The sequence below is a fragment of the Microtus oregoni genome, unplaced genomic scaffold (genome assembly GCF_018167655.1).
Source record: "Microtus oregoni isolate MIOR12 unplaced genomic scaffold, Mior012 000025F_ref0000491, whole genome shotgun sequence".
Classification (NCBI taxonomy): Eukaryota; Metazoa; Chordata; class Mammalia; order Rodentia; family Cricetidae; genus Microtus; species Microtus oregoni.
The window spans coordinates 15387520-15413634 of NW_024543084.1; the positions used below are offsets into that span (position 1 = coordinate 15387520).

At 53.3% G+C, this 26115-nt stretch overlaps 1 protein-coding gene across 1 annotated transcript in view; it reads left to right on the plus strand.

The window, feature by feature from the left end:
- Positions 1-26115, plus strand: part of Hmcn2 (hemicentin 2) — a 154078-nt gene that overhangs the window by 106529 nt on the left and 21434 nt on the right. The window contains 26 exon segments of the mRNA XM_041674639.1: positions 183-385; positions 932-1013; positions 2210-2341; positions 4517-4660; positions 4749-4908; positions 4987-5111; positions 5495-5678; positions 7468-7565; positions 7952-8218; positions 8678-8868; positions 9234-9315; positions 9404-9540; positions 10220-10361; positions 10443-10587; positions 11249-11376; positions 12203-12359; positions 13156-13277; positions 13942-14106; positions 15497-15604; positions 15949-16083; positions 16594-16728; positions 17625-17815; positions 18655-18868; positions 20058-20192; positions 20623-20813; positions 22876-22957. Of these exon segments, the coding sequence (XP_041530573.1) occupies positions 183-385; positions 932-1013; positions 2210-2341; positions 4517-4660; positions 4749-4908; positions 4987-5111; positions 5495-5678; positions 7468-7565; positions 7952-8218; positions 8678-8868; positions 9234-9315; positions 9404-9540; positions 10220-10361; positions 10443-10587; positions 11249-11376; positions 12203-12359; positions 13156-13277; positions 13942-14106; positions 15497-15604; positions 15949-16083; positions 16594-16728; positions 17625-17815; positions 18655-18868; positions 20058-20192; positions 20623-20813; positions 22876-22957 (3855 nt within the window).

The following is a 26115-nucleotide window of genomic DNA, read 5'->3' on the forward strand; positions in this document are numbered from 1 at the left end:
GACACCAGGTCATCTGTGGCCACCAGAAGGCTCTGGCAAACTGGCCCAGGTTTGCTTCCTCCAGCAACCCTGGATCAGGTTCACCATTTGATCCAGTGGGCCTGCCTGGGCCATTAATCCATGGTGGTATTGGGGCTGTGTGGGCAAGGCCATGGTGCCTCACTGGGCTCTTCTGCCCTTAGTTCCCCCCAGCTTTAAACAGGCTCCTGGAGGACCCCAGGAGGCCGTTCTGGTCAGAGCAGGGGATAAAGCCACCCTGAGCTGTGAGACAGACTCACTCCCAGAGGCAGCTGTGACCTGGTTCAAGGACCAGCAGCCCCTAGCCCTGGGGCAGCGGATTCAGGGCCTGCAAGGTGGACAAACACTGGAAATTCTGGACTCGCAGGTCAGTGGCCATGGACAATCTGGACAGTGGACACAGCACGTCCTGACCCTAGAGGCCTGAGGGGAGGAGCTGGAGGGTGTGCACTAAGGTGTGGGGATGTCATCTTCTTGACCCAAGGAGATGCACAGGCCCCTGAGAGTGATCTGGGAAAGGCCTGGAGCAACCAAGAGCTGGACTCCAGCCCCAGCTCAGGTCTGCCTCACAGTGATCTTGAACAGAGCCCTTCTGTTCACACTGGTGTAGGTCAGGTTCTTGTGTATGTTGAATGAATATGCGTCTCTCCCCTAGACATCCCCTGGGCTCCTGCTTTCTGACCCAGCTCTAGCCCCACAAAGGGCAAAGCAGGGCATACTGAGCCAAATCTGCTCTCCTGACCTCCAGGGTCTCTGCTTCCTAAGGCTCTGATAGAGGCCAGCAGGTCCTAGTCTCTGCTTCCTAAGGCTCTGATAGAGGCCAGCAGGTCCTATCTCCTATAGATTCCCAGCCATGGCTTCTCTCTCTAGGAATCTGTTCCACACACCAACCCCATGTGCTCTTTTATCCCAGGTATCAGATAAGGGAGTGTACAGCTGTAAAGTCAGAAACACGGCTGGAGAGGCCACCCGGACCTTCATTCTCGCCGTCCAAGGTGAGGCCCAGCCTGGATCCCAATATTGTAAGAATAGAGCCTTTCTTGGCTCTTGGGAGGTTATCTTGGGAGAGCTAGGGTCCTGGAAAACCTAACGGCCAGCAAAGCCACTCCAAACCAGCAGCTTTAGGGTTCTTGTCTCATGAATTCAGAGAATGAAATTCACAGACTCCAGAAGATGAATGTTAGGGTTTATTTTACATTCATAGGTTGGAGAGACAGACAGACAGACAAGGAGGCCAAACTCCTGTGCAGTAGAGTTCACCCCAGGAAACAGGGTACCACTGAGGCGCTAGAATGGGCCTTTTTGAAGGACTATGGCAAAAAACTGTGTGAGACATAGGAAGAGTGAGTTAGTTGGTCAGCCTGGTCCTTTCTCTGTTTTGGTTACGTCCTCATGCACAGCTTCCAGGTAAGGGTGAGCCATCATGAGGAGCCAGGAACTAGGACTCTCCTGGAGTTCCTGGCCTCTAGCAGGGGCATTCTTAGAACCACTGCTCTGAGGTTCCTGTCCCACCTTGTCAGTCCCTACCCTCTGTCTGTCACCCCAAGCAGCTCCCAGGGCTGCCAGGGATAAGATCAGTGGCTGGAAAGAGGCCCTATTGCCAAGGACTAAGAGTGTGAGACCTGGAATTTTAAAAACCAAGATGGAGATGGGGCCGTAGTGCGGAATCAGGGGCTGTGCATGCCTGTAATCAGGGAGGTGGAAGCGGGAAATTGGGACTTAAAGGTAGATAGCTATTTTCAGACCAAACTTGGCTACTGGAACCTTGTCTCAAACCAACAACAAGCCTAGGACTCTTCCTGTGACATGCTTTGAAGGACTTGGTGGGATAATTCTGTTCCTTTGCCCTCCAGATTTCACACAAACACAGAGCCTTCCCACTGGGCATTCTGCAGGCACTAGTCTGCTGTATAGATTAGGCACTGGGCACTGCCTGGCAGCTAGGTGAGGGACATCTTGGAGATCAGATGCCCCTCAGGACTGTTGGTCTGTGAGCTGTGTACCTGCCATCTTCAGGCTGAGCGGGCCATCTGGTGCCCACTTGTAGAGACTTTGAAAGAGTCACCTGTGGCTTCTAGAGCCATCTGTGGATAAAGCAACTGCCGCCTCCATCAACAGCAGAATGTTAAACAGAAACCGCAAGAAACTGGAGGGCAGGGAAGAGTGCAGAAACCTGCCTTCTTTCCCACAGTGCCCCCAACATTTGAGAGAGCCGAGACGGAGATAGTGAACCAGGTAGCTGGGCAGCCCCTCGTCCTGGTCTGTGATGTGTCGGGGATCCCAGCTCCCACTGTCACTTGGCTGAAGGACAGAATGCCCGTGGGTGAGTATCCACGTCCTGCTTGTCATTCAAGTGCAAACATGTCTTCACCCAGCACAGTAACAATGGAAGGCCAGGACACCGCCAGTTATTAACGTTCTAGTCACAAACCAAGGGCTCGTGGACTGTGGTGGTTCACATTGTAACCCCGGCACTGGGGAGGCTGACCCGGAAGGAGCCATAGTGGCTGTGATAGAAGCAGGTTTACGGGAGAGGGGGTTTCCTTTAGCTGATGGTTCCAGAGGGCCGAGTCCATCATGGCAGAGAGGAAGGACAACAAGCTGCAGGCATGGTGCTAAGTGCAGGAAGCCGAGACCACATCTTTAACTGCAAATAGGAAGCAGAGAGAGTGATCAAAGACCTCCCCCAGCGATGGCTACCTGTAACTTTCCCAAACACCACCACCAACTGGGGAGCAGGTGCTCAAATACCTGAGCCTCTGAGGGACTTTCCTCACCCAAACCTAATGAGGAATCCCCAGAGCCGTTAGTCATCCCCCTATTCCCTGCCACTCCCCACCCCTCTCTGGCGGTCCGCCGGCGGTCTCTGTGAAACGCTGTTCTGGACATTTCATTCTGATGGCATCATGTCACCCTGACAGTTACCTGCCTCTGCCTTGTTCCGCTTTAGCTTGAGACTTTGAAAGCTCACCGGGAAGCCTGGATCAGTATTATTTTTCTTAGAAATTCATTTAATTATTTTTCATCGTTCCTTTACATAATATTCCATATGGCCATGTAGCCCTGGCTGGTTTGGAACTTGCTGTGTAGAACTAGGCAAATCTTAAGCTCTCAGAGATCGGCCTGCCTCTGCCTCCCAAGTGCTGGCACTGAAGGAGTGAGCTTATAGCATTGTGTCTCTTAGCCAGCCTTTGGGCTGTAAAGGCGAGGCTTCCGTGAGCTTGGCGTGCAGGTGTCCGTGGGTGTTCAGGGTTCTGTGGGGGTGTGTTTTTATCTCTCCTAAGTGAACCCTTGAGTTAGCCTGGCAGCAAACCCTGCCTGTCATGCCTCCAATTCTTTGCACATGCTGTTTCCTTCTTGGAATGCCTCATGGTCTTGTCTGCTCTGCTTGCACCTGGCTGGTTTCTACTGAAGCTTTGTCCCAGAAGCCCCTGTTGTGGTGCCCTTCCTAACCCTTGCTGCCCCTCCTGCCCTCCCTTGCCCTCTACCTCCCAACTCCCTGACTCAGAGCTGTACAGTTGCCAGCCCTTGGCAGCACTGCATCTTTGTGACACAGTTCATGCTTCTTGGGGACAGGGACCATGGTGCTCCCCTTTGAGGCCCAAACTCCCTGTGGGGCACAGGGGCCAACTGGTCCAGTCGAGGTCTCCATCGCTGAAAGACTGACTGGACGGGGGCAGGGTGAGATAAAGAGAGGGTTGGTACAATTAGAAACTCTTCCAGGACAGACCCACAATAAGGGATTCCAAGCTGGTGAGCAGAGCCCCAGGAACCCCAAGGGTGACTCATGTTAGGGCCACTGCGTGTCTGGTTCCCCTTGATCAGCAACCTTGATACATGTAGAGGACATGTATGTGAGGAGGACTGGGCCTCAGAACAGGCCCTGGAACCAGAAGGTGTGGGACCTGGGGAGAGATGGCCTGCCTGGGGTGAGGTGGGGTCCATTGTAAGAAGTGGAACAGCTAGAGGTGGGTTGAGGAAGGTGGTGGTGGTGGTTAATTTAATCATCAACCTGACATAGCCTAGGATCACCATTGAGAGATCTCAATGTGGGGATACCTAGATCATGTCGGCTATGGGCACGTCTGTCGGGAATTGCCCCATGGCGTGGGGAAACCCAGCCAGAGAGTGCATGGCACTATACCCTGGGTTTGGATCCCAAACTGCATACAGGTAGAGAAAGTGAGCCGAACACAGGAGTGCATGTGTTCATTTCCCCCTCTGCTGCAAATGCCACCAACTGCTTCTAGTTCCTGCCACTTTGTCTTCCTCTCAATGGCTTACTGTTACCTAGAACTGTGGGCCTGACTGCTACCCGGAACCATGGACCTAATAAACCCCTTTTTCCTATATGCTGCCTTTGGTGGGGTTGTTTATCCCAGTCAAAGAAATGAAACTAGGCCAGTGGGAATCTACAAAGGTGCTTCTGACCCACTGGGCCTCAGTTCCCTATCGGTACGGAGGTACCGGATTCAAGGGCTTTCCCTCCATTCCGCAGAGAGCAGCATGGTGCATGGCGTGGTTTCTCGAGGAGGCCGCCTCCAGCTGAGTCACCTGCAGCCAGCCCAGGCTGCTACCTACACTTGTGTGGCTGAGAACACCCAGGCTGAGGCCCGCAAAGATTTTGTAGTATCTGTACTAGGTATATCTTGCACCCTACACCCCCTTCTGTTTGCCATATTCCAGCAGCCCCTGCTGCTGCCAGGACCTCACCATAGCCCGTGTTATAGTGCCTCCCCAGATCCAGAACTCAGGCATGGCACAAGAACACAATGTGTTGGAGAAACAGGAGATACGACTGGACTGCGAGGCTGAAGGACAGCCACCGCCAGACATAACCTGGCTGAAGGACGGTGGGCCGTTGGAGCAGCATGTGGGGCCTCACCTCCGGTAAGGCCTGCTGATGCCTCGAAGCATCAGAACTGCCACCCTGTGTGTGCCTGCCCTCAGTGACTCCTCCCCATGCAGGTTCTACCTGGATGGCAGCTCCCTGGTACTGAAGGGCCTAAGAGCAGCTGACTCGGGTGCCTACACCTGTGTGGCCCACAACCCAGCTGGGGAGGATGCCAGGCTGCACACAGTGAACGTACTGGGTGAGGAACTGAGGCTGAGGAGAGGCAGGTAGCCCCAGCGCCCTGGAGGCTCTTTGGGGACACCTACATGGGGATGAGTAGGTGGAACCAGGAACTTCCACTCAAGACCTGGTGACGTTCACTCTGTGGGCTCCCTGGGTGTTCAAGTCTTGTTTTCAAACAAGCATCACAAGCTTCCCAGCTCAAGGCTCTGCAGGGTGTCCAGAGGGGGGGGCATGAAAAGAGTGTTTGAATCTGGGCCCCAGATGGTGGAGCTCACCTCTCCAAGGGTGGCCAAGACTCTAAGAACCTAACTGCGGTAGCTGGCAGTGGCGGAAGTTCAGGGCTGGTTGCTGCCGCCCCTCTAAACCCCTCATCTCATCCCTTTTTATCCACCACCCCAGTTCCTCCCACCATTGAGCAACGAGCTGGTGACACAGGGACCCTGGTAAGCAGGACTGGAGAGCTGGTGACCATGATGTGCCCTGTCCGGGGATCCCCGCCTATCCATGTGAGCTGGCTCAAGGACGGCCTTCCCCTTCCGCTCTCACAGCGCACCCACCTCCACAGTTCTGGCCGCTCCCTCAGGTAGGCGCTCGGTCCTGCCTCTGGTCCCTGGTGGCAGGTGCTGGCACATTCTCCAGGCAGCTCAGGCTCCAAATGCTTCCATGTGGATATTAAAATACAAACAATACAGACACAGAGGGGTTTATGGTGCTTGGGGAGACAAAGAAGACCCCACCACCCAATGGAACCTCAGAAATAAAAGAGGCCTTATCCTAAGGCCTGGTGGAGAAGGCCTAGCCCGAGAGGACACCTGAGGGCATTGACTTGGCCTGGCAAGGTGGGAAGCCATGGGGGGCTTCCTGGAGGAGACCTGAACAAAACTGGTGGTTCTAGACATCAGCAAGCCAGAGAGTCTTGCAGTTATAGGAACCAGGTCTATGGGGGTAGGAAGTGAAGGCCCTACACTACGAGCTCTGAAGATAATTGAAATGTGTCAAGGAGACGGGCGGTGACGACAGAGGTTGTATGGTCAGGCTAACTGCGTGGTCTGTGGAGGTGGCATTGGTGCTAAGGTGGAAAAAAGTGGAACCAGGGCAGGGTTCCGTGGTGCAAGGTCAAGGGCCCCCAAGGTAATTGCAGGACAGGAAGACAACAGGAACAAATGCCATGATGGGGTCTTGTGGCTCCTGCCTTTCCATGGGTTCTGGGAGTCACTCAGATCACCGGGGTGCATGCCAAGGACCTTCACACACTGAGTCATCTTGTCAGCCTGAAAAGGGAAGTTTTCAAAGGCAAAACGAGGGTTGAACAAGATAATCTGAAACCACAGGCCTGAACCACAAGTCACTGATGAGAGTGGTCCCTGCCCGTAGACTGCTCACTACCGAGCAGGTGTGCTCACGGGGAGTTTCTCACACGTGCTCAAAGGTCTGTCAGTCTTTGGTGGCAGCCACATTGGGCAGTCATGCACAAGAGCCCTTCCTTGACTGGCTGCTTTGGACTTGACCAAAGGGCTTCCATTTTTTTTTTTTTTTTTCGAGACAGGGTTTCTCTGTGGTTTTGGAGACTGTCCTGGAACTAGCTCTTGTAGACCAGGCTGGTCTCGAACTCACAGAGATCCACCTGCCTCTGCCTCCCAAGTGCTGGGATTAAAGGCGTGCGCCACCACCGCCCAGCTTAGGGCTTCCATTTTTAATCTGACCACTGACCCTAAGGTTTCCAGGCACAGGGGAAGATACACTGTCTACTCAGAGCTTGGAGAAATAGCCTTTCAGGGACTGTCAGCACATGGAATATTCTGGAAGCCATCTGGGTGCAACTATCCACCCTATGTGTGCACCATGTCCCGGCTGCTTGGGCTAGGGCCAGTCCTTTGGACTTGGCAAGGACAGGGAGCATAGGAAGCCTCTGTCCTGGGTTTGGCACTGTAATCCTCTCTGGCCCATCATAGTAAGAGCAGTCCAGGAGAAGCTGGGAGAGGATCAGGAGAAAGGGGTGGGGCCTGAGAGCAGGACCAGTAGATGGACACAACCCAGGTGGATCCTGAGGACAAAGTGTATTTGTCTATGCGGAGGATGTCTGTCCCCATAGTGGGACTGCAGTTTTCCAGAATTTGGGAAGCAGAGGTTTGGCCAAGGCAGTAAGGGCTGGAGAAGGCAGCGGGAGTGAGACTCGGGGAAGGGCAATTTGGGGCTTTGCTCAGGAAGCACTCTGAGGCTGGGAAAGGGGTGGGAGCAGGCTAGAGGGTTCCCATTTCAGAATTAGTCTTTGAGTCATAAGAAGAGGAAGGGTAATCCATCCATTCAACCTCTTTCCCCCTCACCCCTCTCCTTCCCTCCCACCTTCTCCCACTTTTGGGGAGGGGGTTCAGAATTTCTCAGGTGCAACTGGCAGATTCAGGCGTCTTCACCTGTGTGGCTGCAAGCCCAGCTGGTGTGGCTGACAGGAACTTCACCATGCTGGTACTCGGTATGGGGCAGGGTGGGGCATGCAGTCCCCATTGGCTATGACAGATGAGAATAAAATCCCCATCCACTGCGCATCGGGGCATGCCCAGCTAGAGCCATGGGACATTCTAATCTAATTTCTTCTCTTGTCCTTTCATTTATTCCCCAAAGAGTGAGCCGGCCCTCCAGGGTGCCAATCATTGACGGGTATAATTTATGGTAGTGAGCTGTGGCTCTGGACCCCAGCTCTATCAGACAGGGGAGGGGGATGCTGTGGGGAGGACTCACCTAGCATGGCAGTTCCAAAGGGCTTACCCATGAGGCAATAGCCATGATGCAAAGATCCATGATGAGGGCCGCCTGCTGTGAATTAAAAATGGGCCCTGCCCACACTTCTGTCCCCCTCAGAACCCCCCATCCTGGAACCAGCAGAGGTTCAGAACGATGTGATGGCTGTCCAAGGCTCTGAAGTGGTCCTCCCGTGCGAGGCCCGAGGAAGCCCCCTGCCCCTCGTGTCGTGGATGAAAGATGGGGAGCCCTTGTTGCCCCAGAGCCTTGAGCAGGGGCCTGGCCTGAAGCTGGAAGCAGTGACAGTTGGTGATTCAGGGACTTACTCCTGCATGGCAGCGAGCGAGGCAGGGGAGGCCAGGAGAAGCTTCCGGCTGACAGTGATGGGTGGGTACCCCCTTCTCAGCAGCTTCAGTGGCTAGAGCGTGAGAGAGTCCCCTGGAGGCTTGGGGTCACCCCTGAGTGAGGCTCCCTGGCTGCCAAGCTACTGTGGCTGAGAAATACAGTCCTCCTCAGCTCTAATCCAAGATTATTTTTACAACCAAACCTTGGTGTCACAGCAAAAGCTAGAGCCACCTGCATCTAGGGACACAGCTTCAAGATGTAGCACACGAGTGTGCAATGGTGGGCTGTGGTAGAGACTTTGCCTTCAGTCTATCTCCTCCCATGTACTGAGTCCTTGTTGGTGTGCAAGTACAGACCGTCATCCTGGGGGCATGGACTTGTGGCTTCTCTTTAAATGGCTACCCAATATCCTGCCCTCCCCCCGTATTCACGTTTCTTGGCCCCTCAGCTGTGAACCGCTAAGTGGTGAGGGAGGTCTGACCCTAGGTGGACATCTTGCAGATCCCCCTCACATTGAGGACTCTGGCCAGACCTCAGAACTGTCACTGACACCTGGTGCCCACCTGGAACTCACATGTGAGGCCCGAGGCATCCCTCCACCCAACATCACTTGGCATAAAGATGGCCAGGCCCTGAGGAGAGGAGAAAAAGGCAGCCAAGCTGGCCATGTGCTCCGCGTGAGGAACGTGCAGGTACTGGCGCCTGCCCACTAGGGTTGAGTTGGTACTGGAGAATAAACCGCAGCTGTTTTGTGGGCAGCTACCAAGCCTGCCCTACATCCTACATCCTCTCTGTGTGCCTTGTGGCTATGGGCATGATCCCTGGCCTACGTCCTATGGACTCCTAGGCAGGCCAGAGCCAAGGATGATAGCAAAACCAGATGGCAGGGACAAGAGGGATTTCCCAGAAGTTGCAGGCCTGCCCTGATTGCACCTCAAAAGCAAGATGGAGAGAGAATTCCAGCAAGGGATAAGCTGACTGGAAGGTGGAAGCGGGGGAGGCCTGAGAGGCGGACAGATGGGGCCAGAAGCAGCTGATCTCCTTGCTCTGTTTCCAGGTGAACAATGCGGGACTGTACACCTGCCTGGCTGAGAGCCCTGCAGGTGAAGTTGAGAAGAGCTTCCGGGTCAGGGTTCAAGGTAGGTGCCTCGGGGAGGACAGGGGAAGGAGAGGCACAGTGGGGCCTGAGGGGGTGGGTCCATCTATCATATTCTCTTATTCCCCCAGCCCCTCCAAATGTTGTTGGGCCCCGGGGTCCCCGCTCTGTGGTTGGCTTGGCTCCAGGGCAGCTCATCCTGGAGTGCTCCGTGGAGGCGGAGCCAGCACCAGAGATTGAGTGGCATCGAGGTGGCATCCTGCTTCAGGTGGGCCCCTTCGTCTCCATCCCTGGGGCCTCTGGAGGGTGCTGAGGGTCTGTCCTGGACATCACTCCTCATGCCTAGAGTGGGCACATCTTCTACCTTGTTGAATAGTGTCACTCCATATAGTGTCTGCAGCAAGACCGGAAGTCATACCTGGTGTCCTTTCCTTGGTACCTTCGGGTTACACTGAGGAGTCTGTGACCCAAATCTATGACAAGCTGTCTGTGCCCACCCTTCCCAAGGGTCCAGTTTGTAGCTAGGGGACTGTGGGTTTGCAGACCTTTGGGTGGGGGTGGTGGCAGTACTCAGCCCCTCCAGGCTCCGGGGCCTCTCAACAGAGTAACCATCTGCTGCAGGTCTGTTGCTGGCCTAAGATAGAGCCGAGACCCTTGCTGCCAAGTCTCATAGGTTCCTCAGACCTCCTGGCCTGGTGCTTATTTGCACCAAGACTGGTTTGATCCATAGGGAACCATAATGCAGAAGCTAAGGGGGGTGGGGATTGTGGTACAGACCTGCAGGTGGGACTCAGAGAAGGGCTAGATCCTTCTTCCCTTCTGACCCCTGACTTTCCCAGCCAGAGGATGCGACTCAGGACTCAGTTCTGAATCCATGAGACAAAGGTCAGGGGTCATAGCCAAGTGCCAATAAAGATCTCTCTCCCCCACTCTGGTGGGCTCTGCAGGAAGATGCCCACACTCAGTTCCCAGAGCAGGGCAGGTTCCTCAAGCTGCAGGCGCTCAGCACGGCCGACGGTGGGGACTACAGCTGCACAGCCCGCAACACCGCAGGCAGCACCAGCATGGCTTTCCACGTGGAGATCCACAGTGAGTGTCCTCTTCCCTATCCCACCCCCACCATCCCCTCAGAGCCCCAGGCTCCCAGCCCTGCCCTCTGCTCCTCCCCAGCGGCGCCCACCATCCAGCCAGGACCAACCGCAGTGGACATCTCAGTGAACCACACGGCCCTGCTGCCCTGCCAGGCCCACGGCGTGCCCGCGCCCCTCATGAGCTGGCGGAAGGATGGGGTCCTTCTGGATCCTGGAAACCCTAGGTGGGAGCCCGAAGGGGAGGACTTCAGGAGGATCTTGGGTTTAGTGTCCTCTTTGCCAGTCACAAAAAGAAACTCTCTTGGGCAGTTGGAGCAGGAAAGCGACTTCATACAGGATAAGGGTGGCTCTCGGATCACAAGGACAGGGACGCCATTGACTGTGTTAATCTGTTTCTCTCTAAATATGGTGTCCTCTCCTCCACTCCCCCCCACCCTCCTTGTCCACACTCTCTCCTACCTCTGTGAGCATGGCAGGTACCCTCTCTCCACCCCAAATTTACAGTCTTTGGAGTGTGCCTGACCTCTGTGACTACCAAACCCAAATTCTCAAAGCATGCAATGCCATTGGCTCAGCCTCTGTGATGGACCACCCCCTATCCAATCTACTGTGTCTAAGGGCAGGACTGCCCAGACTGCCGGGCCACTGGGGCCATTCTCAAAATAGTGAGGATACTGCCACCTGGAGCAGCCCCTCTTGACCTCTCTGCCGCCAAGTGGTGTGTGGAAGCCTTGTGTTGGTCTCTCGTGTTCAGGACTGAGTTTTAATCCTTTTGTAGGGAGAGCTGAGGGCAGAAGAGGGCATCTTACTGGAGATAGGCAGAGGTCCAGCCCCTCTCAGAGCCCCGTCTACTTATCTCCATGGCAACCCCTCTTTCTGTTCCAGGCTAGAGTTTCTGCCTGAGGGCTCACTGAAGATCCATCCAGTCCTGGCACAGGATGCTGGACACTACCTCTGCCTGGCGTCCAACTCTGCTGGTTCTGACCGGCAAGGCCTGGACCTCAGAGTCTTTGGTAGGTGGACAGGGAAAGGCATTCTTCCTGCCTTTAGCATCCACTCCTGCTGGGAACTAGTCCTCCTGGAAGCAGTTCTGCTGGGAACTAGTCCTCCTGGGAACCAGTCCTCCTAGGAACCAGTCCTGCTGGGAACCAGTCCTCCTGGGAACTAATCCTCCTGGGAACCAGTCCTCCTGGGAACCAGTCCTCCTAGTTCTGAGTTGTTCCAGATGTCAGGGTCCAAAGCAATGATCCTCAAGAGGTTTTATCCATGAAACCCAGGGGTTCCCCCCTATGTTCCCAGAGGACACATGTGTTATACTCCCTTCCTTAGGTAAATGGCAAAGCACAGAATGTCAAAGGGGCTAAGGGAACTGACTCAAAGTCAGTGAGTTGGGTGCTGCCTTCCAGGACTCTGACCTCAGACAGGGCTAAGGAGAGAGACCCTGGCAGCCTCCCTCAGGGATGGGGTGTCAGGAAGGCACCAAATTAGGGACTCAAAAGGCCCAAACAGGCCTTGAATCCCACCACTTGCGAGGCAGAGGCTGGCGGATCTCTATGAGTTTGAGGCCAGCCTGGTCTACAGAGAGAGTGCCAGGACAGGCGCCAAAGCTACACAGAAAAACACTGTCTCAAAAAACGAAAAATCAAGCAAAACTAAACAAAAGGCCCAAACAATCCAGCATAAAGGCCTGATGTCAGTCCTCTCAGGGGAGCACCCCGTCCCTCAGCTCCATGGGATGGGTTGACTCTGGCAGTGAGTATCCTCCTCTGAGCACAGTCTCAAAAAGCCCCCATGTCCCCCCATCCCGTACCTGCCTCCTAATAACCAACCTCTCCCCAGAGCCCCCGACCATTGCCCCTGGCCCCTCCAACCTGACCCTGACCGCCCACAGCCCAGCCTTGCTGCCCTGTGAGGCCAGGGGTTCTCCCAAGCCCCTGGTGAGCTGGTGGAAAGATGGGCAGAAGCTGGACTTCCGCCTGCAGCAAGACACCTACCGGTAACAAACAGTCCATCTACAGTGGCAAGATATGGGAGGTTTGGGGACCCCATCCTACAGAGTGTGGCAGGGTCAGTGAGGAGGGTCCCAGACCTCAGGGTACCACTGGGGCAGATAGGATCACCTGGCCAGAGATGAGGTGCGGGAACACAGGGCCCCCACAGAGAAACACGTGGGACTCATTCAGCACATTGAAAACGGGACATGGGGGTATTAGGGGAACCTCAATGGCAGGCTATTTGTTGGGCATACACGAACCCTGTGGCTGCTTCTGAGAGCCTTCGAGTGTTGCCTGTGTCTTACACGCAGCCCATGTTAGTGACCATCAGAAGTGTTTCATGTGTCTCATCGCTTCTGATTGGAGCTCAGTTGTCATAATCTGAATCACAGTTCCAAACATGCGGGAGGCAGAGAAACATGGATGGGAACAGAAGTGAACCACAAGTCCAAGAGCTGAGACTTCATAAGAGCAGAAAGTTCTAGAAGAAACTTTTTTTCTCCAATGTGCATGATGCTTGTCTGTGTTGAATATATGATCCCACGGGGCTGAAGAGGGTCTCAGATCCCCTGGAGCTGGAGTTATAGGCACTTGTCAATCACCTGACATGCATGATGGGAACGGAACTTGAGTCCCCTGAAAGAGGAGGAGGTGCTGTTAACCTCTGAGCCATCTCTTCAGCCCCAAAAGATACCTCAGGAGTCCTGTCCAGGAGTAGAGGCAGGGTAGGCCTGGGCAGAGAGACCAATTTAGCTCACCCCAGGCCGCTCACTTTGGCCTTCCATTTGTCCACCCCAGGCTCCTGCCTTCCAATGCCCTGCTCCTTGCGGCCCCTGGCCCTCAGGACTCAGCCCAGTTTGAGTGTGTGGTGAACAACGAGGTGGGCGAGTCCCGCAGGCGCTACCAGGTGACTGTCCTCGGTGAGTCCTGGCAGAGACGGGAAATGTGGGCACAACACCCTCCCTCAGGAAGCCCTCCTGGGTCTCACTTCCCACCAGTTTAATGTAATTTAGGTGTGGCACAGTTTCTGAGAGCCCCCTAGTCTAGAATCGTCTAAGCCCAGCTCTGACCTTGTCATCACCTACGTTTAGATTACTCCTTCCTTGCTGTCTCTGCCCTCAGTCAGACTAAAGTTTCAGCTGGACCCACAAGGGTCTTGTGCAGTCCAGCCCCGATGATGCACCCGGTTCAGCTTGCCCCGTGGCTTACTCTGGGACCAGCTATGCTGTCCCTCACCTTAGGACCTCTGTGATGCTGCTCCCTCTGTCAGGAGCATGCTTCCTTCACCCAGCCAACACCTTCTTCTCCTCCAGATTCCAACTGAGTGCCGCCTTCTCCAAAGTCACTATCCCTAGTCACCAGGCCAATATCCCTCCAAAAAGCTATTCATGACTGTATCTATGTGCCCAGAATATCTGCTGAGTGTGCCAGAATGACTTGGCCACACCCACAGCTTCAGCCTCTGTCCCCGTCATCACTTGTGCCCCCTCGTGTCTTAGCCTTCCTTCATGACAGTCCTGTCCCCGTGGCCCCGTGGCCACCTGTCCCCTCTGTGCCTCAGCAGGAACTTCTCTTGTGTTTCAGTTCCTCCCACCATTGCGGACGATCAGACAGCTTTCACTGTGACCAGGATGGCGCCCGTGGTCCTCACATGCCACAGCACAGGGTCACCAGCCCCAGCCGTGTCCTGGAGCAAAGCAGGCACCCAATTGGGAGCAAGGGGCAGCGGCTATCGAGTCTTGCCCTCTGGTGAGTATGGGCGAGCAGCAGAGAAACCACCAAGGAGGGAGGAGGCCGCACGGAGACACGGAAGAGTCCTGGGCAGCAAGGAAGAAAAGGTCCCCTCCCTCTGCTGTGTGGCCTGAGGGAAGACTCTCGCCCTCTCTGAGTCTCAGTATCCCTTCCTGCACACTGTGCCGCTGCCTGAGGCCTAGCAGAGGAACTCCGGGATCCTGGGGGAATCATGAGAAAAACCCTGAGAGTGTCGGAAAAGCTGGATTCACCCAAGGGCACCAGCCTTCATTTTAAAACCATGCTCTTGACCTTTTGGTGTTTGAGGGTCCTATTTTTGATGGAGTTTGGCTAACAGGGGTGATTTGTAACATGTCGTGGCTGTGCTGGGAACACAGCTCACTCAGACTACTCTCCTAGCTTGCGCAGAGACCTGGGCTCCATCCACTGAGGCACACAAAGCCCGCTCGGTGGTCCACACCTGTAATCCCAGTACTTGAGAGGTGGAGGCAGGAAAATTAGAATTTCAAGGTCATCCTTAGCTAGAGAGTAGGTTCAAAGCCACCCTGGGCTACATGATTATGTCTCAAAAAAAAAAAAAAGTTGCAGCCAGCTGGTGATGGCACACACCTTTAATCCCCAAATTTTGAAGGCAAAGGCAGGCAGATCTCTGAGTTCAAAGCCAGCCTGGTTTATAGAGTGAGTTCCAGGATAGCAAGGGCTACACAGAGAAACCCTGTCTTGAAAAAAAAAAAAAACAACAAAAAGAATTGCATTTACTTGTCAAAATGGGCAATTTCCCGCTTGAGTGCTCTTGTTAGCTGGAAACCCTGTCTTCAAGACCACTGGGCAGGGTGTCCCCTGATTTTCAATGTGCAATGGATCCCTCCTTCCAGCCTGGGGTTACAGGCCAGTGACCTCGCTCCCCTCCCCCCACCCAGTAGGCCCCAGGGGTCCCCAGATAGCACCCCCCCCCCAACACTTTGCAGTGAGGTTGAGCTGGGACTCACTGCTCCCGAGGCTATGAGAAGGCAGATTGGAAGAGCAGAGGGAGTCCCCGGAGGAGGCTCAGAAGCCAGAGGAGGAGCGAGTGGAGAAAGCCAAGGTTCCCAGCAAGGAACAGCTGACCCCGGGGTCCCACCGCTGGGAGGCCATGCAGCCCATGGTGTCAGACTGTCGTTGTGCATTGAGAAACTGAGGCCTGGAGAGCAAAGGAAGCTGTCAGTCACACCTTAGGCAGGGAACATGATGGGCTTAGAACCTGGTCCGCGTGCCCTCTGCTCCCCGTGGGGCAGCAGAGACAGTTTGAACGGGCGGGTGTTGGTAACAACCTTGCCCCCTCCATCACTAGCAATTCCTGTTCCCAGCCCCCTCCCCTTCCCCCCATCATGCCTGGCTCCCCCCACAGGTGCTCTGGAGATTGAGCAGGCCCTTCCTATCCACACTGGCCGCTACACCTGCACAGCTCGCAATACTGCGGGGGTGGCCCGCAAGCACATGGTCCTCACAGTGCAAGGTAAGCCCCCCATCTGGGCCGCCTGAGGCCCCTGGGTAAAAGGGGTAGGTGGAACTGGAGGCAGGTGGTACTAGGAGTATAGGGGAAGCCTCAGCCCCTGGTTCACCCCTCCCCACCACACATACACACACACACACACACACACACACACACACACACACACACACCCCAGTTACCTGAAGTTAATTCCTGGTTCGGAATCTTTGGGAAAGAAAGGGTTCCCTGCAGCCTCGCTGCTGGCCTGAGGTTACCAAGCCCCTATTCTTTTAGAGGCCCCTCGTCTTTGATATACATCCTGGTTGAGGAACTCTTGTGGAAGAAACCTCTGTGTTCTGTGCCCGCAGCGTCCCCGGTGGTGAAGCTACTGCCCAGCGTGGTTCAGGTTGTGGCATCGGAGGAGGTGCTGTTGCCCTGTGAGGCCTCTGGCATCCCCCAGCCAGCGATTATCTGGCAGAAGGAGGGTCTCAGACTCCCTGAAGGTGAGACCTCACAGAGGCCAGCTGGAAGGGCAAGGAGGCCCCATCCTCTCCCCTGGGAGAGGTCCCTCATAGCCCAACTTGGGCCAGAGACACAGTCCCACCTTCTGCTCTGGTGACCCCTCTCCTGCCCTCCTTTCTGAAATCCTATCTGAGCGTCCAGAGACCATTTGGGAAGTCTGGGAGTGCCCTGTGTGCTCCCTCACTCTATGACACCAGCAAGTCAGACAGATCATCTTGTCACATCTGGTCCCTCAAGGCCAGTGCTTCCCAACCTTCCTAATGCTGTGGCCCCTTAACACTGTTCTTCATGTTGCAGTGACCCCCAACCACAGAATTGTTTCGTTGCTGCTTCGTAACTGTAATTTTGCTACTGTTATGAATCATAATGTAAATATCTGATATTCAGGATATCTGATATGGGACCCCTCGCCAAAGGGGTCCTGACCCCCAGGTTCAGAACCACTCCCCACATCCCAGAAATTATTCTTAACTTTATCCTTCCAAATCCAGGAACACGTACACAGGTACTCACCAATGGCCAGCTGTGGATCGCGCACACCAGCCCAGAGGATGCCGGGAACTACTTCTGCATTGCCCAGAACAGTGTGGGCAGTGCCATGGCAAAGACCAGGCTGGTGGTGCAAGGTGGGCCCAGAAGGGACTTGCAGGAGACATGGTTGCCCAGGGCTTTGAGACTCTCTCTCTCCATGGTCTACTCAGGCCCTGACTGACCTACTTCTTCCCTACCCAGCACTGCTGAAGGAACTAGGGAGAGCCCTTGCTTTCCTCTTGACCACAGTCGGGCTCTAGGCATAAACACTCACCCTCTGCCTTCTCCAGCCCCTCCTGGGGTGCTAGCCTGGCCTTCTTTCTTTCATTGTAACTTGGTGATAGTAGCTATTGGCCCTGACCAGAAGCTGCTATGTGGCTCTCCCTTAGTTTGAGCCTATGGTCTGCCAATGTCTGCTCACCGTGTAGAGGGCCTTCAGTGGGGCTCAGGGTTCTCTGGCCCTGTGGTTGTTGGCAGGATGTTTGCATGGCCACGGCTCTGCAGCTAAGGTCAGACTTTGCCATGAGTCCAGAGTGGGACCTGGTTCCATACCCTGCTGAGCCTTCTTGCTCAGCATGGATGAATGACACCAAGCACACCTACCTGTGACCTTCACTCTGTCCTTAGCATCGTCCCTATGGGAGCAAGGTGTACAAGCTTCACTACACATGGTCTCTGAGGTTGTCACACACAGGGAACCTGTGCTAATGGGGACCTACACCGTCTCTGCCCCTACCACATTTGATAAATCATTGTATGTGTGTGCATACACATCTGTGTACACACCTGGGCACACAGGTGCGAAAGGGTCACCCTGGCATGACATCAACAAGCAGACCCTCTGATCATTCTGACCACAGGCAATGACCTATGGCTGGGCAGTGGGTAGATGTTGATAGGGGCTGAGGGTACCACAAAGCACGGTGTCACAGAACAGCCCACCCTACCACAGCTTAACCCAGCCCCAACTGGGCATCCCATCTCCCCACAGTCCCGCCTGTGATTGAGAATGGTCTCCCAGATTTGTCCACCACTGAGGGCTCCCACGCCCTCCTGCCCTGTACAGCCAAGGGTAACCCTGAGCCAACCATCACCTGGGAAAAGGATGGCCAGCTGGTGTCTGAAGCTGATGGCAAATTCACGCTGCAGCCTTCTGGGGAACTCCTGGTGAAGAACTCTGAGGTGAGTGTGGTTCCAGGGTGGCAGATATCTGTGGAGCACCACCTGGTAGCCAAGGTTATCCCTGAGCCCTGCTAGGCCCTTTAGCTCCTGGGAACCTGGGAAGGGCAGTGCTGGCATCCCACCCGAAAGGATAAGTCAAGGCTCAGAGTGCAACTGGATATCCCAAGATAGCTTCTGTCCGTCATTAGAAGCCAGGTTTGAAACTGGACCTCCTTCTCCACCTCCCAGAGAAGCATAGCAACAGCTTGTGTCTCCAAGGAGCATCAGTTGCTCTCAGCCAACCTCCGCCATGAGTGTCCTCCAAGCTCAGGGGGCGGTGCAGAGCCCGGGCTGTGGGGCACCACACCACTGATTATCAGTACCGTAAAAGGAGCCACGTTTTCAATGACACTGCAGCTGCAGGGTGACATACAGCCGTGAGGGTTATCAGGGCCCTAGCCCCTGCCCCCACAGCCCCAGTGCCACACCGAACCTCTCCCCTCAGAACCTCACTGGGTTTTCTCCACAAAGGCCCCCAAAGTTGGAGCCTCTTCTTAGATGTTTCAAACAAGAATGAACTGGCATGGGTCAGTTTGAACACAAGGTCCGGCCACTCAGTAAGTCTAAGGAAGCAGAACTGGGGACCATGACTCTGGTTATGTGGTCAAAGCTTGGATGATTAAAAAAAAAAAAATGGATACTGAGGTTAGCTCAGGGAAGCTGGCCTGTTGCTGACTGTAGGATCTGGGGGAAAAAACATTCTGCTTCTCTGGTTTGGATGCTCCAAATGGGTCTCCCAGGGTGTTCTGGCCCAGGCTAGGCACAGAGGCAGTCTCCACCCTGAACCCCTCTGCCCACAGGACCAGGATGCAGGCACATACATCTGCACTGCAGAGAATGCTGTGGGCCGCGCCCGTCGCCGTGTGCATCTCACTATCCTGACACTGCCTGTCCTCACCACCTTGCCCGGGGACCGCAGCCTGCGCCTTGGGGACAGGCTATGGCTCCGCTGTGCCGCCCGAGGAAGCCCCACACCCCGCATTGGCTGGACCGTCAACGACCAACCTGTGACAGGTTTGGGTCTCCTGGAGTCAGGGGTGATGAGAGCTGGGACCTAGGAGGTAGGAGAGGGTGGGAGCAGGTCCTTCAGGCTCGGGATGACAGGGAGGCTATACAGGGAGACAGGGAAGCCTGCCTATGAGCACACTCCTAAGCCATATGTCAGAGCTGGCAATGAGCCATCTGAGCAGTAGACCCAGCTCCAGAGACCTCAGGTCAGGAGGGGCTACCTGTGTTCTGGCTCTAAGATGCAACCCCCACAGGGGGTAACTGTCCTCCCTTCTGAGACCCAGGGGAACATAACGTCAGAGTACACTGTAGGTACCTGACAAATGCCTGCTTCTCCAGTGAACCGCTGGGTACCCCCCCCTCCCAAAAATGTCATTTTCTACTGCGGAGAGCATCACTCATCCCAAGTCTAAGACCAGGCCTGCTGAGCACCCATGTGCAGCTGCAGACAAGGCCTGGCTGGGCCCCACCCTTTCCAAGGGAGTTGTAGCAGAGGTCCCAGCTGCGTCTTCTATGACACAGAGAAAAGCAAGGGTACCAGGGACAGGATAACTCAACATAGAAATACACGCAGCATCCCAAATAAATTCCCCCAGGATGGCAGTGTCTGTCTCTTTCCTGTCCCGGAGACCATGTCTGACCCACGGCAGACATCTAATATCAGATCTGTAAATATCAGATATTTGCACTACAATTCATAACAGCAGGAAAATTACAGTTGTGAAGTAGCAACGAAAATAATTTTATGGTTGGGGGTCACCGCAACATGAGGAACGGTGTTAAAGGGTTGTAGCATTAGGAAGGGTGAGAACCACTGGACTAGCCAATCAGGGAGATTACAGGACTTTGTGTAGCCCTGGCTGGCCTTGAGCTCCTGAGCCTACTGTCTTCATCCCCAAACATTGGATTACAGGCCTGCCCTTCTTTGCCTGACTCTTTATGTTAATAGGCCCCAAAGGCCTACCCGTGACTGTCACTGGAAGTTATAAAACAGGCAAATTCTCTGGCCACATTCTCTGTGGCTTGTGGCCTCCACAGAAAGATCTGACCCAGTCCGCCGGCTTCCTGGGACCCTCCCATCGGGTCTGCATGCCTGTCGAGTACCTTCTGGATGCACAGGCCTCAACAGAATGTCCAGGGATGGAGGTCCTAATTCCTGGACTAAAAGTCATGAACATCTCTTTTTCTACCACAGAGGGGGTGTCTGAGCAGGATGGGGGCAGCATATTGCAGCGGGCAGCCGTGGCCAGAGAGGATAGCGGGACCTACATGTGCTGGGCTGAGAACAGAGTTGGCCGTGTGCAGGCTGTCAGCTTCATCCACGTGAAGGGTAGGACGGGAGCCCAGGCGCTCTTTCCCCATTGACCTCCTTAACCCATTTCCTGCTGTTTAAGAAGCAAAATACAGTATAATCGGCAGCTGGGGTGATCATCTACATGGACCAGTACTGTAGACGCATATAAGACAGAATTCCTTCCTGCTTCTACTCAGACATCACTAAGCAATCATAGCAAATTCTCGTATTCAGCAGTGACTCCCTTCCAGCCCAGTTCCTGGGGGTCACGGCCAGCTTTGGGGAATCAAGCTGTTTGGCCTCCCAGTAGTACACTGACTGTGCACAGCCATGCTGGGCCAGCGGGAGCTTCCTTAGGCCTCAGGAGGGAGGCACGGACTGAGCAGCATTTGGTGGTGGGTTAGTGAAACACTGGGCTTCAAGGGGGCCTCCCTTCTGACTATTGCTTTGGTGTTGACTCTTACAGAGGCGCCAGTCCTGCAAGGAGAAGCCTTCTCCTACCTAGTAGAACCTGTAGGGGGCAACATCCAGCTAGACTGTGTGGTTCGTGGAGATCCAGCTCCAGACATCCGCTGGACCAAAGATAGCCTTCCACTGCCAGTTAGCCGCCTCTACCTCCTGCAGCAGAACGGCTCCCTGACCATCCTCAGGACCAAGGCAAGGCGGGGCCTAGTGCTATGCCTTTTACAGCTGTCTAGGGGCTCTTTAGGTTAGCACCATCCTCTACAGTCTATACAGCACTGCTTATTCGCTAGGTAACACCCCGCCCCTACTCACTGTGTCTGTGCCTTACCACCCTCCATGGTTATTTCTGCTTCATAGGCTAATAGTGGGAAATCATCCCTAGAGAGGACTTATGCCAGATATTTAAGTGCGGCCTGTGAGAAAAGTCACCTTAATATTATTTTTAATATGAGCAGGCTAGGTAGGTAATAGGTAACTCCAACCCCACTGTATAAATGACGGCGCTGGAGATCAGGGCCACAGTGCATGCAGGTGGCTGGCTCTGCCCTGTCTCTGTTGCCTGTTCCCTATGGTCGGCTCCCTTCCGAGCGTTCATCTGCACCCCACGTCCCCGCAGCCAGGGACACTGACACTCATCAGGCCACCCTTGCACCACATGATCATAGGCTGTGGAGCTGCCCACTTAGGAACCACGTAGATGGTGATTTAAAACTGACCTAGGGCAAGAGCAGCTGCAGTGACAGCCACCCGCCTGAGCCATCATGAATGTCATTAGGTTTAACACCTGTGGCATTCCTGGGAACACCTACAACCATTCTAGGAACAGTTGCAATAGTCCTGGGGACACTGCAACAGTCCTAGCAGCTCTTTTTCTTTTAGAGAATGGGAGGCTGAGTCTCCAGAGACATAGTAACGTGGTAGCACTGGACTCAGCCATGTGGATCTGGCCTCCAGATCTCCACCCTCAGCTCATCATACAGGTCCCTAGAAACCACCTCCTGGACTGGCATGGGCAGGGTGCCATGCCATTCTGGATCCACCCCCTGAGATGGAGCCAGGCATGATCTTAAAAAACAAACAAAAAAAGTAATAGACATTAGTTAGGGGGATTGTTTTGGTTTTTTATTTTTTAAATATTTCTTTTGGTTTGGTTTTTATTTGGGTTTTGATTTGTTTGGGAGTTATATTTTTGTTGTTGTCGTTGTTGGTTTTGTTTTGTTTTGTTTTGAGACAGGGTCTCACGATGTAGCCTCAGCTGGCCTGGAACTCACTATGTAGAACAGGCTGGCCTTAGACTCATAGTGATTTGCCTGCCTCTGTTTCCTGAGTGCTGGGATTAAAAATGTGTACCACCATGCTCTGCTTTTAAAAATAAAATTTTTAAAAATCTAGCAGCAGCAAAGAGAAAAAAGAATGGAGGTGTCTCCCTGTTCATCAGAGACTTGAGTCAAGGAAATGATTCCTTGTGAATGGAGAGTGTCCTTAGTCACCGAGTTAGTGGGCTGCAGACCCTGTGTGTGTGCGTCATACTCTAGGGTGAGCATCCTGAGAAGCCTTAGGATTTAAAACGTACCAGGCATGGGGGGAGATGGCTCAGTCAGCAAAGTGTCATGATGCATGAGGACTGGAGTTGGATCCCCAGAACCCACATTTTAGAAGCTGGGCCGGGTAGCTCAAACAATCCAAGTCCTAAGCAAAGACACAGGTTAATCTCTGCCTCTCTGGCCAGCCAAGCCTAATATTCTTGTTGAATTCCAGGCCAGAGAGAACAAGGTGGATAGATAGGAGCTGAGGAATGACACCCAAAGTTGACCTCTGACCTCCACATAGGTGCACGTGCATGCGCGTGAACACACACACATACACATATACATATGTACATACTAAACAGTAAATATATAATAATTTTAGGTGTGCTTGATAGTATTTAGCAAAAATATCCCCAGGATATTCAAATCCCAACAATGCGTGACAGAACTCATGTAGGCATCTGGGAGAATCAGAACTGTGCTTTCCCCAGCACAGGATTGCCCAGGGCAGCAAGGTCTTCCTCCTCCACCTCCCTGTTCTGAGTGCAGAGGGATTCCCCTGCAGAGCAGATGGATGGCCTCGGGCGCCATTGCTGCTTTCAGGAATCCTGTTTCCCTGTCCACCACCCACCCTACCTCCCAGCTAGATGGGTCTCAGCACAGTCACCCGTTTGTGCCCAGCTGCCCCGTGTCCTCACCTGAGCCCCTGTCCTTGCTACCTGCAGATGGACGATGCAGGACGGTACCTGTGTGTGGCCACCAATGAGATGGGCGCTGTGACGAAAGCCGTAACACTTGTGCTTCAGAGTGAGTTTCAGCTCTGTCCCTAGCAGGCGGAGGTCAGATGGGCACTCGGGGCCAGCCGTGACTGGGTATGGTTAATTACACGGAAGGGGTCCATGAAGGCCCGTGAAACATTTCCCAAATTTAGGGTGCAATTCGGGGCCGGGTGGAAAAAAATGTTGCTGCTATTTTTATTATTGTTGTTTCTACTCAATCAAAACTGCCTTTGAGGTTAAAGTGACAACTCTTAAGTTGGACACGCAGCTCAGAGCTTCCGTGGTACTGTCTGAGCCTCAGGAAAACCTGTGAAGGAGTTGTGAGGGTTTTGCAGAAAGTATTTCATGTGTGTTGGAGGGGTGTGGTGGCAGTGCTCAGGAGTGCATGAACATGTGGCGGCCAGAGGCAGATGTCCTGAATCTTCCTCTGCTGATGTCCACCTTACTGCCTGAGACGGGTCTCCCAGTGAACCAGGACCTCGCTGTTTTAACTGACTGGCCCAGGAGGCTCCACATCTCCTGCTTCTGCCGTCCCAGCCATGGGGTTTCAAACGTGCACTGCCTGGCTTCCAATCAAATGCAGGTCAACATGTTCGTACAGCAAACACCCTACCCCCTGAGTCATTTCCCCAGCCCTACAGAAAATACCATATTGAAGATGAAGTACAGCATTCGACCTGATGTCTAGCACAGCAAGATTCCGTAAAGGAAACCCACCCACCAGTACCAATTCCCAGCACCCCAAATAATCCTTGTTATTCTCTTACCCCTCTAATTGCTGCCCTGAGTTTTTATAACAAAAGACTCCCAGCTCTGTTGAGCTATAATTCACATTGAGGGTGGCAGCACAAATCCATAATCCCAGCCCTTAGGAAGCTGAGGCAGGAGGATTACTGAGAGTTCATGAGCAGCCTGGGCTATATAGTGAGTTTCAAGCCAGCCAAGCCTACACTGTGAGACTCTAATTAAAGAATATCTTTTAAAGGTGGGTATGGATGGAGGTAGACTAGAGAGATGGCCCAGTGGTAAAGAATACTGCTTTTCCAGAAGACAGGAGTTCAGTTCCCAGTCCCCAGGTCAGAAAACTCACAACTTCCTCTACTCCAGCTCCAGGGGTCCCCAGCACCCTCTTCTGGCCTCTGTGGGCATTTATGCTCACATGCACACACACATAGATGCATACATACACATAATTTAAGCTCTTTTTAAAAGAAAGGTACTTATCTGAGTGGCTGTTGATAAAAATCACAGATCTGTGAAAGTGTGGCCACACCTGGAGATCTCTGTCAGCAAGAATTTCCTGTGACCTCTGTCGTCACCCCTGCTCCCAGGCCAGCCCCAGGCCCACCGCGATCTGCTTCCTGTTTCGCCAGATGCTGCTCTTCTGGAACTTTTACTTGCATGGATCCCAGACAGCCTTCTTGTTTTTGGCTCCTTTGAGCTGTGAATTCTCTTTTTCCCAGTCTAGAGCCTGTTAGACTTTTCTTGACAAAGCCTTTAAAGACAGGCTAAAGTGTAAATTTAAGGAAGTCCATACTTAACTCATTTTGTACTTTTTGGATTATATATTTAGTGTTATGTCTTTTTTTTTTAAGTCCTTGGGGCTGGAGAAATGATGCAATGCTTGCCCTGTAGATACAAAAACCCAAATTCAATGCCCAGAGCTCACATGTAAACAGTGTGGGCCTGGTGAGATGACTTGGCAGGTCGGAGTGCTTGTTGCTGAGCCCAACCCCCTCAATTCAGTCTGTGGAATCACACAGTACACACTGAGAACTGTCTCCAACAGTTGTCTTCTGGCCCCCTCACTCACGCCATGGCAGACATGAATAAGTAATTATAAAAACAGAATGTTAAAGTTCTGTATGATGGCGCACATAGTCCCAGTACTGGGCAGTGACAGGAAGTGGATCCCGAGGAGCTGCTGGACAATCAGATCGACCTAACTGATGGGCTCCAGGTCAAGGAAGAAACAAGGTGGCCAGCACCTGAGGCTGACCTCGCCAAGCACACGCATGCACCATGCACACCACACACGTGTGCGCGTGCGCACACACACACACACACACACACACACACACACCCCTACAGTTTTCCCAGCTCTGGTTCTTACATGGGCTCTATGATCCATTTTGAGCTCTTTTTTCTGGGGGGGGGGGATTCAAGACAGGGTTTCTCTGTGGTTTTGAAGCCTGTCCTGGAACTAGCTCTTGTAGATCAGGCCGGTCTCAAACTCACAGAGATCCTCCTGCTTCTGACTCTCAAGTTCTGGGATTAAAGGTGTACACCACCCATCTGAGCTCATTTTTAAATGAAGTAAGGGTCTAGTATTTTCCTGTAGACCCTGAGTTTCTCTCAGAACACATCAGACTTCAGAGCAGGCCACAATATTTGCTTTGCTAAACTGATTACTAAGTATTTTCTTTTTTGTTGTTGTTTATTTTTTAACTTTATTTTATTTGTTTTTAATTGAGCGATACACTTTCCCCATTCTCCTTCCTCCCCTCTCCCCTTTCATCCCCCCCCCGCCCCAAGCTCCCAGTTTACTCATAAGTGGCTTTAGACATAAAGCAAAGAATAGCCATCCTACAGTCCACAACCCAGAGAACCTAGACAGCAAAGACTCTAAGAGAGACTAAGTATTTTCTTATTTTGCCTAAAATTGCTTGATTTAGGAGTTTTTTGTTGCTAGTTCATAGAAGTACAAATGCTTTGGGGGTGGGGGTGTCACAGGATCTTGAACTCACAATCCTCCTGCTTCCATCTCAGAGTGCAAGAGTTTCAGGCATGCCCCACCATAATTTATTCAGTTATAGGGAGTGAACTCAGGGCTTCATGCATTCTAAGCAAGCCCTCTACCAACTGAGTTACATCCCTAGCTCATCATCACTATCATCATCATCCTCATCATCATCTCCACCATCTCCACCATCACCATCCCCATCCTCATCATCATCTCTACCATCATCATCATCATCACCATCTCCATCATCATCATCTCCACCATCTCCACCATCATCACCATCTCCATCATCATCATCATCACCATCTCCATCATCATCATCTCCACCATCCCCATCCTCATCATCATCTCCACCATCTCCACCATCACCATCCCCATCCTCATCATCATCTCCACCATCTCCACCATCATCATCTCCACCATCATCATCTCCACCATCATCA